Genomic DNA, 15,175 nt, shown 5'->3' on the forward strand with positions numbered 1-15,175 from the left:
CTGTGGTTTCTAGCTGGGTGCTTTGAGCTAGTGTACAGTCTCAGGCTGTTTTATCCGTCCTTTTCCTCTGTCCCCTCAGCCAAGGGTCCATAAAATTCCTGCTTTTATTTCCAGCCCTGTGCTCCTGCTCAACTCAGCTGCCATCTGGATTCATCTCCTCCCAGCTGATTCCCCACAGCCACAACAGACCTGTGCCTGCTCCCATCATGGGTTTATCAGGGGTACAAAGTATGGGTATGGGTTTGAAAGGGGTTCAGGCCCATGGAGCTACTCCACATTTTGGGTGTTGTAATAAGGAGCAGGATTCAGCCCCTGAGACAAGATCTTTGATTTCAATAAGAAGGTTGAAGAACAGCATTTCTGGTCTTTTATTTCTCTAGTTTTCTTTCACACAGCTTCACTCCATTCATTACAATGGGGAAAGATGCCACAAAAAATCTAATGATCCTAAGTGTCTTATATTAATGAATGTCAATGTTAATGCAATACAGCATTCACCCAAAAACTCATGAAAATAAAACAGCTCTGTGCCAGGGCACAATTCTGGGTACAGCCTTGCAAACTGCGAGAAGGAGGGAAAGCAAGGACAAAAATAGTTTCAGATATACTAATTAATTGAAAATAACAGTGGGGTCAAGGACTGCTAGGAATATGCTTTTGAAGATGCTAATGCAGTGCTATGCAGCCATATCCAGATTTCATGTCCTTACTGGAGTCCCTCTTGTGGAAATCCACCTCCTGCCTCCCAAATCCAGTTATTCAGAAAGCACTTTGATCAAAACTGGGATGCTCAACTCTTCAAACAACAAATCACCACTTTTCTCTGCTCTACCAACAGCCTTGAAGATCTTGAGTCAAGTTACCCCTGAGCTTGTATACCTGGAATCAGCACATGGAGACGTTCTGCAAAGGCCACATCCCGATAAAGAAGATGATCCTTGCTGTTTGAGCTGACAGACACTTAAAAAAAATTGGCTGAAATATTAAAAATGTACCTTTATTTGTCCATATGCTCTCCCCTTCTGCCTTTACTTTCCTTACATGACCTAAGAGATTAATTACCTGGCTGAAACATGCCTGCAAAGGGAAAACTATAAGCTAGGGAAGACCTCCAGAAACGTGACCTGGTTCTGAGGGCACCATCCAGCCCTTGAGGGCAGATCAGCCCTAACATGTCCTGTGTGTCCAGCAGCATGTGAACCATCACACTTCTGGGGATTGCTTAGGAATAACCTGTGGATGTGTTTCCTGGCACTGGAACAGGCTGCCCAGGGAAGTGCTGGAGACACCATCCCTGCAGGGATTTAAAAGACATGTAGATGTGGCACTTGGGGGCAAGGTTTAGTGGTGGGCTTGGCAGTGCTGGGTTAACCATGGTTCTATTCAACGATCTCAGAGGTCTTTTCCAGCATAAACGACTCCATGGTTCTATGATTCTATGGGCTGAGAATGACTTCAGGAATAGCCAGTGAAAGAGAAAGATGAAGTCACTCACCCAAAGACATGAGAAATTCTGATTTGAAATGGAGATTTCATCTTGGAACTGTTCATCTCTTCCCTTTTCTGGCAGAGATGAAAAATGCAAGACACTCATGTCCTGGGAAGTTTTGGCAGTGTTGGCTGAGAGTGCAGATATTTAGGGGACAAAATCACTTGAAATAAAAACTTTCTGCTTGGAGACATTTGATACCAGAGGGGCCCAGGGCATACAACATCCATTCCCACATGAGCCCATCCATTTTAGGTCATCCCCCCACCCCCTGCTCACCCTCCTCCATACAGAGTAAGTTCTTCTGCCCGGAGTGCCTCTCCCTGCCCCAGCAGCCACTATCCCAGTTAACATCACAACATCCTGATGTGTAACAGTCGAGAGAATCCAGCACTTCCTTTCTCATTTCTATCACCTGCACCCACATCTCATCTTCCTCTGTTGGGAACTGTCTCCCCTCCCCATGCCCATGCTCCCAGGCGGAGGCTTGCTGGATAACACAGCCATCATCACAATGCTCCTGCCATTAGGCATAATAATGCTGCTGGGATTATTTCCCTCCTACTATAAGCGATTCATTAAATTGATTTCACAAGGAACTGCTATTCCTGCTCACAGCACCATCCGGAGCACACTAGGAGTGCATGGCGTTATTTACATTTGTTTGCCCGTACCAAGGCTGACTGTAACTCCATAAATATTTATAGAAGCAGTGTGTATCTACAATACCCAGTCAATTCTCAGTGAGTAGTGTGTGCTAGGCTTTCTGGTCTATCCTGTGGTTTTATATAAAACCGATGATGCAGAAAGGTAAGGGAAAAGGAAAAGACAAATTCCTGGTCCACATGAGCCGCTGGTGTTTGCCTGAGTGAGGGGAATCCACACCTCTGGGAGAGGTGTCCACAGACAGCACAGTTTGCAGATGCTTCATGGCACATAAGTCCATAAGTCCATAAGTCAGGGGAGCTGTGACCCAGCTCAGACGGGCGCAGGAAACAGCTCTGCACAAGCTAAGGCAGCGCCAATGCCTGCGAGCCAAAGAGGGATGGATTTACTGTCCTCCAGCAGTTGTGGCAGGCAGAGTGCCAAGTGGCATCTCCAGTGAGCACGGCTGGGCACTCGCTACCCAGGTTGCAGGGGGATATTTACTGAATGACACTAATAAAACCCAAAAACAAAGCAGGCTAATGTCGGTAATTCCCTCGGACCATTTAAATGCACATATTTTAGGAGAGCAGCAGCCTCCCACACATCCATTCTCACACACGCTCTCTAAATACCGAGAACAATGTGGCTGCTGCACTTTGGAGAAGAAAGTGAGAATAGATTTGGGGACTGGAAGCGCCAAGCAGAAGCCGCAGAGCCAAATGTCACAGAGCCCCGGGACTGCAGGAAAGAGCAGGAGAGACGGTGTGTGAGCATCCTCTCCGTAGAGACACGGAGGGACAAAGCTGTCTGCTCAGGGTCACAGCAGCAAGTGGCCACCTCGCTAACATTTGCCTCAAATGCTGCACACAGCAAACATCCTGCGGCTTCCCGTGCAGCCTGAGCAGCATCGCCCCTGTGTCCGCATCCTGGTTTGCAGAATAAGCACACGGCTCTTGCAATCCTGAATGGGTCAGGCAGACGTGGTCCCCTCTCTGCCCTCATCCCAGCTGAAAGCACGGCCACAGCTCTCCTTCCAAATGTCCTTCCTGCAGGACATCTCTCTAGGGCTGCAGAGAAATGTCACAGCGGCTCCCCTGTGCTGGCAGCAGTCCAGCAGCAGGGGAAGTGGCACCACTGGCACCTTCCTGTGCCATCGTGGGGATCACAAATTACTGGAGACCTCCTGAGCACAGGAGACGGACAGTCCAGGACCCAAATCCCAGATAGTGCCAAGATCAACATTTGCATCACTCTTAGGGTCGTTTGCATCCCTCTTAGCAGTGGAAAAGACATTTTCCATCCCTGATGAAGCCAGGACTGCATGTCCTTTTCCCTGCTGCCTTGCAGAAATGGCCCCAGGCTCCTTCGCAGGACAGGGTTGGGCACAGCCCCGGTTTGAGACAGGTGAGGGGAGTGTTCCGTGCCCACCCAGAGGGGCAGGGGAACTGGCGAGGGGTCAGGAAGGCAGAGGGCACGCAGAGAGGATGCAGTCACCTTTGTTGGTGTTGACCCCGGAGCCCCGGCTTCTGTCCATGCCTGAGGCCAGGCAGGGTGCCGCCTTTGTGGGGAGGCGAAGGGAAGTGCCCTCGCATCCCTCACGCTGACTTGCCTTCACCAGGGACCTTAATTCAGCAAAAACCGCAGCCGTCACGGATGGATGCGGAAGAGGGGAAGGGAGGGTTGGGGGGCGATTGCTCGCGCGGTCCTTTTCCTTTCCATCGCTGTGCCCAGCTTCCTACAAATAGACGGCAGCAGCAGCCTCGGGGAGGGGGCACAGCCTCCTTCCCCAAGCCCCAGCACCCTGCATCCCGCTGCCCTCTGTGTCCCACCGCCCGCCTGAGCTCCGGAGGGGCCGCTTCCCTTGCTGTGATGTTTCCTGTTGTATGACACAGGGAATGTGAGGGTTTAGGCATTGAAGGAAGGGATTTTACCTCTTTGCATCCACTCCTTTTGACAGCTGAAAGGTGCCTGTGTGTCACCAGGGACTGCCTGGAGCCCAGTGGCCTCCTCCAGTCCTGGCCCCCAGCATCGACCCCTTCACTCGCCCCCTCCACCTCCCTTCGGCAGCTCTTGTCCCAGGTTTGGGGAGGCTCCAGCATCGCTTTCCCTGCGAGGTGGAAAGATAGCTCCTTTAATCTCACCCCTAACCCCATGACCTTCCTCCCTTAAGGAGCTTTTCCCCTTCATGTCACTGCTTTTTAAAGCCTCCTTTACAAATAAAAGCAATTTCCTTTTGGAACTGTAGCTATGACATGGTGAGATGCGCTTTTTTTTTTTGACAATAAAGGGGTAAGAATGGGGGGCCAGCTTCTTTTTGGTGTTTGTATTCGGCAGGGTCTGTTTGTTTTGATACTTTACATAAGACTGTAAACACCAGGCGAGTTAAAAGCTTTAATTAAAAAAAGGTGGTGAGCTGGGGAGGGGAGGAAAAAGGGGGGGAAAAGCCTTTCAATTTACACAGTGACTTAGAGGAGCAGGCCCAGACAGACAAGATAAATACAGCCCGGGAATCCAAGAAAACTAGAAGACAAAAAAATAAAGAATATGACAGCATCAACCTACAAAACGCAGCAGCTCAGCGCTGTGGCACCGTGCAATCCCGCTGCCCACCCAGCCCTGAGACCCCACTGTGGGCTGGAACCGGCCCTCGCCCCTCTTTGCCGCCTGTAAAAAGTCCCTGCCGGGAAGGCAAGGGAGGTGACACCCTGGCTTTGAAGTTCGTGGGTGGGGTATTTTACTGCTCTCACGGTGCCTGCAAGCGGAACGGGCAGATCCTCGGTGGCCCCCGCCTTGTCAGCCGGGCATTGGAGCGATGCACCGGAGCAGAGCCGGGCGCTGGGATCGGGGTGCCGGGCTGGCCAGGCTGCGCTCCAGGACCCGCTCCCGTCGGGAACACCTCTCGGGATGCCCGAGGCAGGCACGGCCCCGCCGCCCCGGCAGATTCTCGGGGTGAGGGGAGATGGGGGGACAGGCCCGTGATTGGAATGGGAACCCGCGGCGGGGTCCGGACCCGCTCTGCTGCCAGACCCGGGGTCCGCAACAGCCACAGGGACCGGCGGCAGCCAGGGAGACTGCGGGGATGGGAAAATAGGGAGAGGGGAAGGCAGGAAGGAAGGGAGGGAGGGAGGGAGGGAGGAAGGGAGGGAGGAAGGAAGGAAGGAAGGAAGGAAGGAAGGAAGGAAGGAAGGAAGGAAGGAAGGAAGGAAGGAAGGAAGGAAGGAAGGAAGGAAGGAAGGAAGGAAGGAAGGAAGGAAGGAAGGAAGGAAGGAAGGAAGGAAGGAAGGAAGGAAGGAAGGAAGGAAGGAAGGAAGGAAGGAAGGAAGGAAGGAAGGAAGGAAGGAAGGAAGGAAGGAAGGAAGGAAGGAAGGAAGGAAGGAAGGAAGGAAGGAAGGAAGGAAGGAAGGAAGGAAGGAAGGAAGGAAGGAAGGAAGGAAGGAAGGAAGGAAGGAAGGAAGGAAGGAAGGAAGGAAGGAAGGAAGGAAGGAAGGAAGGAAGGAAGGAAGGAAGGAAGGAAGTTAGTTGCCCGTCCCACACCATGCCAGCTCTCCCCATCCCTGTTCCCTCGCACAGAGTGGGCACTGCGGGCGTGGGGCAGAGGTCTCGTCCCCCCGGACCCCCATCGCACTCCCACTCCTCCCCGCCGTCTCCCAGGCCCGACGGCCGCGGAGGGTCACACGGGGGTCCCACAGCGGGAGGGTGGGGATGGGAATCTGTAAGGGATGAGGGGCTCGGGGCTCTTAGTCCTCCCGCGGAACTTTCCGCTGAGCAAAGAGAGACGAGACCGAGCATCCTCCCGTCCGTTCTGCAGGCAGCCCGAGCCCTGGCTCTGGCGGGCAGCGCTCCTGCCTGGCTGACAGGGACACCCCACGGAGAACTGCAGTTCTGTTTGTTCCTTGTTAAAAGAAAAGGCAGTTTTTTGTTTGTATTTTGTGTTCTAAGGTTGGGGTGGTTTTTAGTTTTTGTTTGCTTGGGTTTGGGAATTTTGTTTTGCCTTGTTTTATTTTCCTGGAAACCTTGAGGAAATGCAGTGTGCGTGCAGCGTGTCCGGGCCGTATCCCCATCACTGCGAGATGAGCCCCTCGCCCATCCCGGTCCCTCGAGAGGAATAGAGGGCAGCCCAGGGCGGAGGGACACCCCAGGATAAAGCGCACCTTTACCAGGAGGAGCCGGACGGCCCTACAGCCCGGCCCCAGCACAGCCCTGCCCGTCTCTTGGGCAGGGGCGGCTGTCGTGGGGCCCCCCGGGGCACCGTGCCCACGATGGGGCCGACAGGAGCCCCCCCAGCCCCAGATTGCCGGGAAGCCTCGGGCAGGGAAGGATGGGGAAAGTGCAGAGAGCCCGGTCCTGCTGAGGAGAGCAGGGACTCCCCCAAAGCTCTCTCGGAGCTTGCCCGACCCCGGAGCCTCGGCGGTGCGGGCTGAGGGCGGCTGGGCTCCCGGTCCGCAACAGCTGGAAAATAGCCTTCGAGAGACCATAAAAGTTGATTATCCGGTGGGGAGCTGGAGTGGAAATTACCTAGTTAATTAGAGCGGTGGCTTTATTCTGGCTGTGAGTAAATGCTGAGGTGTAAATCCAAGGGAATTTAGGGGAATTAGCTGCCTATGTGGAAAGTGCAGGAGCAGCTCCAGCATCTCGCCCTAGCCCCTGCTAATGCTGAGGTCGGTGTAGAGTTGCTGAACTTTACCGTCACAACAGCTCCTGTTGTGTCTGCACGGATTAACTCCTCCGAGTCACGGGAGAAGCGGGGAAATGTTCCTCAGTCGCGACATCGCGGGTGTGCACACTTGTGTTGGCGCTGGTACATAGCGGATGTGTGTGAAACGGGCGGACGCATTATCTTGCTAGGATTAAATAAAAATGGTTTCAGGGAAATAATTTTGTACTTCTTGGAAGCTTTTCTGCCTCCACAACTACAGATGAGCGAGGGAACGGCGATCCCGGCCGTCGCCCCGCGGATCCGCTCCGGGAGAGGTGCCGGATGCCCGTCGCAGCTGGGGACCGTGCGCCCTGCCCGGGACAGAACCAGAGCCAGAGCCCGAGCATCCCCCGGCGGGGACCGATGGACCGGGCGGGACTGCCCTGGCCATGTCCCACCCAGCTGCGGGCGGCAGAATCTGGGGCCGGGTTTCTGCTTCTTTACAAAGGTGCTGTGGGTGTAATTTAAAGACAAAAGGCTTAGCTTCCAGCTATATTTTTAATTTTTTTTTTTTTTTTTTAACAAGGGGTCACGAACTATTTCTTTGCACAGGCCAAAAACTTTCCCGTAGCCACTGATAATTTCATCCCTGGTTATGCTTCGGGCTGGTGTGTTTTTAAAGGACGGCTCGGCAAAACAAAGTCCAGGCACTCCGGGGAAGGAACCAACACCCAGTGTCACCCAGCGTCACCCAGTGTCACTCAATGTCCTGGCAGGGCCTCGCTGGCTCGGGTAGCCGAACCAGAGCTCCGCCGCAGAGGGCTGTGGGGGTCCGGCCACGCAGCAGCGAACATTGCCTCCACCCTGGGAAACCGTAGGGATTTTCTTCTTTTCTTTTCTTTTCTTTTCTTTTCTTTTCTTTTCTTTTCTTTTCTTTTCTTTTCTTTTCTTTTCTTTTCTTTTCTTTTCTTTTCTTTTCTTTTCTTTTCTTTTTTCTTTTCTTTCTTTTTTTTTCTCTTTTCTCGTTTCTCTTCCCTTTCTTTCTTATTTCTCTTCCCTTTCTTATTTCTCTTCTCTTCTCTTCTCTTCTCTTCTCTTCTCTTCTCTTCTCTTCTCTTCTCTTCTCTTCTCTTCTCCTTCATTCTTTCTTTCGCCGACCACCATGTATTCTGGGCTGTTGTTTATCCTTACTTTCTACCTAATTTTGACAAAATTTGAGGGTTTTATTATTGTCGTTTGGCCGTTTAGGGGCCGGGAAGGCTGTCCCCAGTCCCATCCGGCGGGCGAGAGGGGAGGGCGCTGCTCCTTGTGGACAGGGGCAGGGCAAGAAGAGGGCCCGGGAGGGGCAGGGAAAGACGGGGCAGCGGGAGGACAGGGCCAGGGGCAGGGCGAGCCAGGGGCAGGGCCGGGCCAGGGGCAGGGCGAGGCAGGGGCCGGCACTCCCACTCCACCCGCGCACCCTCCCTCCCGTGGGAAGGGGAGGCGGTGGGGGCTGGCTGCTCCCCGCCACTCCTTGCTGCGAACGGTAGCCGTGACCGAACGCTACTTTCCCTAGTGGAGACTCTGACATTCACCCTCATCCGTTCCCTCTCCAGCATCCTCCGTGCCCCACACCGGTGCCCTCGCCCGTTCTGCGGGGAGCCTCGTCTCGGGTCGGGCCGGGCGCGGCAGCAGCGGGCTCTGCCCTCGCCACGAGCAGCTCATGAAATTTTCATGATCTTGCAAGAAAGTGGAAGCCAGGGTTTCCAACCCGTCTGTTTGTCCCCGTTGATAGGAAAGTATTCCCGCGTGAAGTGGATGGATGGGAGCTGCCGGTCCCACGACAGGCTGCGGGGTGGGACCCCGGCGGCCGCAAAGCGCCCTTCATCCTGCCTGGCTGGGGGGAAATTGGGAAAATCCGGAGATTTCATGTTTTTCATTTTTGCAGTTTTCGGTGGCGCAGTGAGAACTCGGCGGCACTGAGGAAATGTGGCCGTGCTAGCTGAGCTCTCCCGGCCCACCGGTTCCAGGAAAGCCTGGATAGGGCTAGGCAGGGGTTACTGCTGATTTTTCCTTGCAAAACTGATGCGAGAGCCCAGGGAAGGCCGGGCAGCGCCGGGCACACCGCCTGCGGCACGGCCAGCCTGGCAAAGGAGCAGCGACCTCTCCCCTCTCCTTTATCCTCCTCCAGCAGCTCCAAGGCGCTGGTAAAGCTGCCTCAAAGGCTTCACTTGGAAAAAAAAAAGTGATGCCGGGTGTGAGCAGGAGGCACATGGGTCGCGGCGATGTGCCCAGGCTTTGCCCACGGGGTAGCGTCGCTGCCAGACCTTCCCCGGCAGCACGGGCAGGGTCTGCCTGCAAATGTGGGAATCGCTGTAAGCACGGCGAAATTCGGTGCATGCCTGCGTTTTGCAGGCAGTAATTCCACGCTGGGAGAGCGGGAGGTGCAGCACCTCCCTTGGCTTCCACTACTGCTCTGGGCATTTTGGCTTCTCAGTAGCACCTCGGGGTTTGTTGTTTTGGTTTTTTGTTTGTTTTTTTTTTCCCCGAGTGTGGGGGAAAGCTGGAAGGAGGGTTTGCTCGGAGGAGCCACACAAACAATCCAGGAGCCCGGCCGCGGAGCCTGCCCGCTGCCCGCCGGCCGGCGGGGGTCGGCCGCAATCTCCCTCCCTCCTTCCCCGTACTGAGCTCCCGGGCTGTCATTCCGTTTCCAAAGTTCTGAGAGTCAAAAGCGCTGAACGAAGGGCAAGATGTGGGGGTTCCGCTGCGCCCGCACACTCACCTATTTGAGGGAGGGAAAACATAAATTTTTTAAAGGGTGGCAGCATGCAATGAGCCTCGTTGAAACTACGCGGAGAGCACAAGGAAAATAAATATGGCTGGTGTGCGAAGAGGTGACATTTGCAGGCTCTAGGTCTGCGAGGGGAGGCTGAAGCAAAGAAGCAAACGAAGCCAAACTCTCATTTTCAAGCCACCTCTCCCGGTGACCCAGAGTGGTTCCCGAGGAAAAGCCCCCGCACGCCGCGATGCCGCTTGCGAGGCGACCGCAGACCGGCGAGCAATAGTGCTGCTGGGGAATGTTTCTACAGAGATTGAGCTCCCAGATAAAAATAACCCTGGAAAGAAAAAAAAAAATAGACCGTTCAGATTTCTTCGGTTCGGTATCAGATCACCCCTTCACCCCCCGCTGCCTCTGCATACCTGAGGTGCTGGATTATTGTCAGAGGACAGGCAGATGCAGTAATTGTTTTGTACAGCTTTGTTTATCTCCTGCTTCGGAGTTTACCTTAGGAATTCTCTTTCCTGTCCTATGTAGGGTAAAAATATCCCCGCGAAGGAGCGGGATAACGAATGGGAAGGTTAACGCTGTACCGGCAGCGAGCTGGCAGGTAACGAGAGGTTCAAGGAGGTTTAAAGTTTTCATCGGTAACTTGGGTCCGCCCGGGAGCGAAATATTTGAAGTGCAGCACCTTGAACACGTTTAATTATGGGGTAGTAGTAAAGCGAGAGCTTCCAAGTAATTAGAAAATACTTCTTGGGAGACAGGCTAATCGCTTTTCATGGGGCTCTTGAAGAAATTAACCTCTGGGTGCTTGTTTGAGCAAAACAACTTTGGATCAGCCATCTCTGGTCTTTGCTGGTGGACCCGACCCGTTTCGAAATACAAAGAAAATAGAGAGATGAATTTAAAATTAAATACAAAAGAAAGAATAAAGGAAAAGAAAAATTGAAAGAAAAAAGGATAAGAAAAAGGAAAGAAAAAAGGGAAAGAAAGAAAAAAAAATAAAGGAAAAGGAAAAGAAGAAGAGGCTCACTGTCCCTTTCCTTCAAGGTGGCGAGTGATGCGTGTCACCGCAGGGAAGCCACCTCCAAATAAAAACGTCACTTAAGGGGAGAGCCGGCAGTCGGGATGCGGAGGACCCTGGGGCCGAGCCAACACCTCCCGACCCTGCTCGGCCCTCGGCGGGGCCGCGCAGCTCCTCGGTGTGCGCCCCGTCGGGGCGGTGGCACCGTGAGGGCCCGGACAGGGCTCTGGGCTCGGCTGCGGGGGGAGGACTCGCTCCCGCCTTCCCGCTCCTCTCTCGTTCTCCCGCGGAGGATCCGAGCCCCGCAACCTGTTCAGCCCCCCCAACCCTTCGTCCATCCAGCCGCACCTTGCTCCCTAATTTTGTTTCGGGGCATTTCTCCCTAAAGACAAGCAAAGCAGCTGCGGTAGCTTTCCCATTCTAAAGAGGCAAGGGTTTTTGGGGGGTCCAGAGGGTGACGGGCCGGCGTTTTGGGGGGCAGCACGGCGCCGCGATGCCGTTTGGGGAGCAGTCAGGGCAGATCAAAAGCTGCTGTCCGGCTGCGGGAAGGACGAGTCAATTACCGCCGAACCGCGCTGCGGGGAGGGGACGCAACCCCCGGGCAGCCCGCGGGCACCGGGCCGGGCCTGTTCCGCCCCCCCTGGACCCCTTTGTATCGCCGCCGCTCGCTTAATATTATTTATGCGTTTCTGCAAGGAATTGTGGGATGCCGGCCCCCCTCCCCCGGTAAACACCGGGGCAATTAAACCCCCGGTAACTCATCGCCGGCGAGGGGTGGGGGGCACGGGCGGGCGGGGGACAGCGGTGCGCTCCCCGCGGCGGGGCACCCCCAGCTCCCCCCCGCGCATCCCCGCGGCGGCCGGGCCCGTCCGGGGGAGGGGCGTGGGCGCTGTCACTTACCGGGGCGCCCCGCACCACGTGTGCGCTCGCCCGGGCTTCCATTGGCCCGAGGCACGTGTCGGAGCGCCCGGGCCGGCGACGTCAGCGGCGGGGGCCCCGTTAAAACCTAAAGGACAACAACCCGAGTGGAAGTGCCCGGGCGCGGCGGCGGCGGCCGCCGGGGCGTAGCGCGGCGCAGGGCGGGCGGCAGGGCAGGGCGGGACGCCCCCCCCACCCGCGGCGGCCCCCGCATGTGCGGGCGCGGGGCGGCGCGGGGCGAGGCGCTGCCGGCCGGAGCCCCGCGGGGCGCCCCTCACCGCCCTGCCCTCCGCGGGACACCGGCTGCTGAGAGCCCGCCTACACCCCGCCCCGGCACCGGCGCTTCGTTTTCTCTCTTGCACCCCCCCTCCGCTCCACAATTATTATTATTTTTATTATCGCTAATTTTTCCTCCGCGGATGAGGCGCGGCGGCGGCGGCGGCGGCCGGGGGAGCAGGCGGCAGCGCGCCGCGGGACCGAGCGGCTGAGCGGCGGCGGGAGGCGGCGAGCGGCGGCGGGAGGACCGGAGCCCCTGTGTTTTCATTTTTTGGCAAAGTTGGAAGTGGTGCAGGCTCGGTTGCTGGCTTGCGGGTCTCCCTGCATTTGTCTCGTAATTTTAAAAAAATTACTCTTAATTTTAAATTTTTTTTCCTTTTTTTTTTTTTTTTTTTCAAACTCTGGATTTTGAATGCCGGGCGAAGCCAGGAGAAACGAAAGCAAATAGACACCTGTGTGTTCGTGTGTGTATATATATATATATATAAATATATATATTAAAAAAAATTAAAATAAAGAACAACCGACTGCAGCAGCAACAACAGACAGCGCTCGGCAGCGCCCGGTCGGCGGCGGGCGGGCAGCGGAGCCGTCGGCGGGGCGGCCGCGCAGCATGGAGGAGGGCGGCCGGAGCCCCCGGGAGGAGGCGGCCGAGCCGCAGGAGTCCGGCGGCGACGCGGAGCCCGGCGGCGGCGGGCGGCGGGGGCTGCTGCTCCCCCCCGGTGACCCCCCGCACCCCCACCCGCACCCTCACCGCATCACCAACTTCTTCATCGACAACATCCTGCGGCCCGAGTTCGGGCGGAGGAAGGAGGCGGGCGGCCCCGACGGAGAGCCCCGGCGGCCCGGCGCGGAGAGCCGCCGCAGCCCCGCCGCGGCGCCGGCCCCCGGGGCTCCGCTGCCCGGCGGCGGGGCGGGCTCGCCGGGCCGGGGGGAGGGCGGCCCCGCCGGGCTGGCCCTGCACGGCGCCGCCAAGAAGGGGGGGGACCCCGCGGCGCTGGAGGCGGCCCTGAAGGCGCGGGGGCTGAGCGGCGGCGACCTGTCGGTGAGCTCGGACTCGGATAGCTCCCAGGCCAGCTCCAACGCCGGGAACCAGCCCATGCTGTGGCCCGCCTGGGTGTACTGCACGCGGTACTCGGACCGGCCCTCCTCAGGTAAGCGCTGCTCCCCGCTCCCCACGGCCGCAGCCCCTTCCCTGGGCTCCCCGGGTCGCCGCCGCCCGCCCGCGAGGCCGGGAAGCGGCGTGGAAAAGACCCCGCTCCCCTTTCGCTCTCCGTCTTCTCCTGGTTTTATTTTGGCGCTGTTTTGTTTGTTTTGGATTTTTTTCCTTCTGTTTGGGTTTTGCTTTTTGTGGTTTTTTGGGTTTTTTTTGGCGGGTGGGCGAGTTGCTTAAAATGGCCTGAAAATGCTTGAAGATGAAGGGTCTGCTGGAGGTGCGCGGAGCCGCAGGGACGAGGAGTGAACGGGGGAGCCGAGGCCGCCTGGGCTCGGGGCATTTCCCACCAGCTGACGAGATTTATCAAAAAGGGAGGAAAAAACACCCCTGTCTTAGGGCTCCCCGCTCATCCTCCCTGCAAGCTCTCCTTTTCCCTGCCTGGAAAACCCCCCTGCCCTGGGTTTTGGGAAGGGGAGGTAGCATTTCCATAGGCCTCGCCCTGTTTTGATTAGTCTTTTTTGGCCAAAAAACAATCCGCGATCGCTTATTTCTCTAAACGAGGCCTCCGAGACGCGGCCGTTTCTTTTCTTTCTTTTAATTTCCCCTCTTATGCTGTAGTTCAGCTCTGTGGGGGCCGGAGGACATTTCCAAGAGACGGGAAACTTCTTTGGCAGAGTCTGTCTCTTGGCAAGGGCTTGGGCAGAAAGTCCTGAAATTATCTATAATTAATAAATAAATAAAAAATAACAAGCAGAGGGCAAAACGTCCTTTCGCTACCGCAGGGACAGGAGGGCTGGCTCAGGCAGATCGGTAAAACCCCGCTTAAAAACAAGTAGAAAACACTGGGGGAAGGCATGGGAAACGTCAGGCAGGAGATCTGCTCCCGGAGAAAAGAAAAAAAAATATGGGTCTCTCTTACAAAAGCAGCGAAGTAGGATTTTCACCCGGGAGTCGGCTAGCTGAGGAAGGGATCGTAAAACGCGTTGAAAATTAGTTCGTAATATCTGAAACCAAACTCTTACTCAGAGGTAATATTCAGAGCTGAATTGGAATTTACTCCATTGTTCTTCAGTGCTCTCCTTTGTTAATATTTAATTAACATACATCCTCACAATGGCTCGGCCCGGGCAGAAAAGGCTCCTTGTGCTGCCGAGAATAATATTCCCGAGAATAATCCCGGCGATTCGGATCGGGCTGTGCAGCGCCATATGGGCACTGCAGCGGAGAGACGGAATGCTTCTGGCCAAGTGAACTACAAGAAGATTTCCCGTTAGAATTTTTATCTCCACTCACTAAAAAAAAAAAAAAAGGGGGGGGGGGAAGCAAAAAAGTATCGAGGTTTTCTTTAAAAAAAAAAAAAATCTGTTCAGGGTATAAAATTTAGCTTGCTCGTGGTGCAAGCTTTCCTTGCCGGGCATTCCCGGGAAGCAGAGGCTCGGTGACTGCGTTTGTGGCTGGGGAGGAAGGGGCCGGGGGGGCGGAGGGGGCCAGCCGGGCAGCGAGCGGGGGCTGCGGCTCCCGTTCCGCCGCCTCCCGAGCATCCCTGGCAGCGGAGGCACAAAGCTCCTTCCCCTCCGGGGGGGTGGTGGTGCTGCCGGAGGTCGGTGCCCCCCGGGCGGGAGCGCTGCCCGCAGCAGAGCGTGGCGGTGTCGGTGCCTCTCCTCTCTCCCGGCCGTAGGTCCCCGCTCCCGCAAACCAAAGAAGAAGAACCCCAACAAGGAGGACAAGCGGCCTCGCACCGCCTTCACCGCCGAGCAGCTGCAGAGACTCAAGGCCGAGTTCCAGACGAACCGGTACCTGACGGAGCAGCGGCGGCAGAGCCTGGCCCAGGAGCTCGGGCTCAACGAGTCCCAGATCAAAATCTGGTTCCAGAACAAACGAGCCAAGATCAAGAAGGCGACGGGCAGTAAGAACTCCCTGGCAGTGCACCTCATGGCCCAGGGGCTCTACAACCACTCCACCACGGCGAAAGACGGCAAGTCGGACAGTGAATAGCCAAGGGAAAGGGGGGTGGGAGGGAAGCGAGGGAGGGAGGCGGGAGGCAGGGGTGGGGGGGCCGTTTGCAGTCAAAGTTTATACAATGCAATAATTTAATTAAAAAAAATAAAAAAGAAACATAAGGGCCAGTGTATAAAGATTATACCAGCATTAATAGTGAAAATATTGTGTATTAGATATAATTCTGCAATATTCTATGTATATATAATTTACAGGTAAGGTGGTGTAAAAATCCAAGATATCTGATTATAAAATATTTTGGTTGGTTT

General features: G+C 55.8%; 1 protein-coding gene across 1 annotated transcript; it reads left to right on the forward strand.

Annotated features, from left to right (window-relative positions):
* The first annotated feature begins 12,365 nt into the window (after positions 1–12,365).
* Positions 12,366–14,903, forward strand: EN2 (engrailed homeobox 2). Its single transcript, XM_014872274.2, has 2 exons — positions 12,366–12,906; positions 14,587–14,903. Exons 1-2 carry the CDS (start codon positions 12,366–12,368, stop codon positions 14,901–14,903), a joined length of 858 nt encoding a protein of 285 aa, XP_014727760.1.
* The last annotated feature ends 272 nt before the right edge of the window (positions 14,904–15,175 follow it).

This window comes from Sturnus vulgaris, chromosome 1 (genome assembly GCF_052056855.1).
Source record: "Sturnus vulgaris isolate bStuVul1 chromosome 1, bStuVul1.hap1, whole genome shotgun sequence".
NCBI lineage: Eukaryota > Metazoa > Chordata > Aves > Passeriformes > Sturnidae > Sturnus > Sturnus vulgaris.

Coding starts and splice junctions, on each gene's coding strand:
- EN2 (XM_014872274.2), top strand. CDS start 12,366: ATGGAGGAGGGCGGCCGGAGCCCCCGGGAGGAGGCGGCCGAGCCGCAG. Junction 12,907..14,586: donor CTCGGACCGGCCCTCCTCAG/GTAAGCGCTGCT, acceptor TCCCGGCCGTAG/GTCCCCGCTCCCGCAAACCA.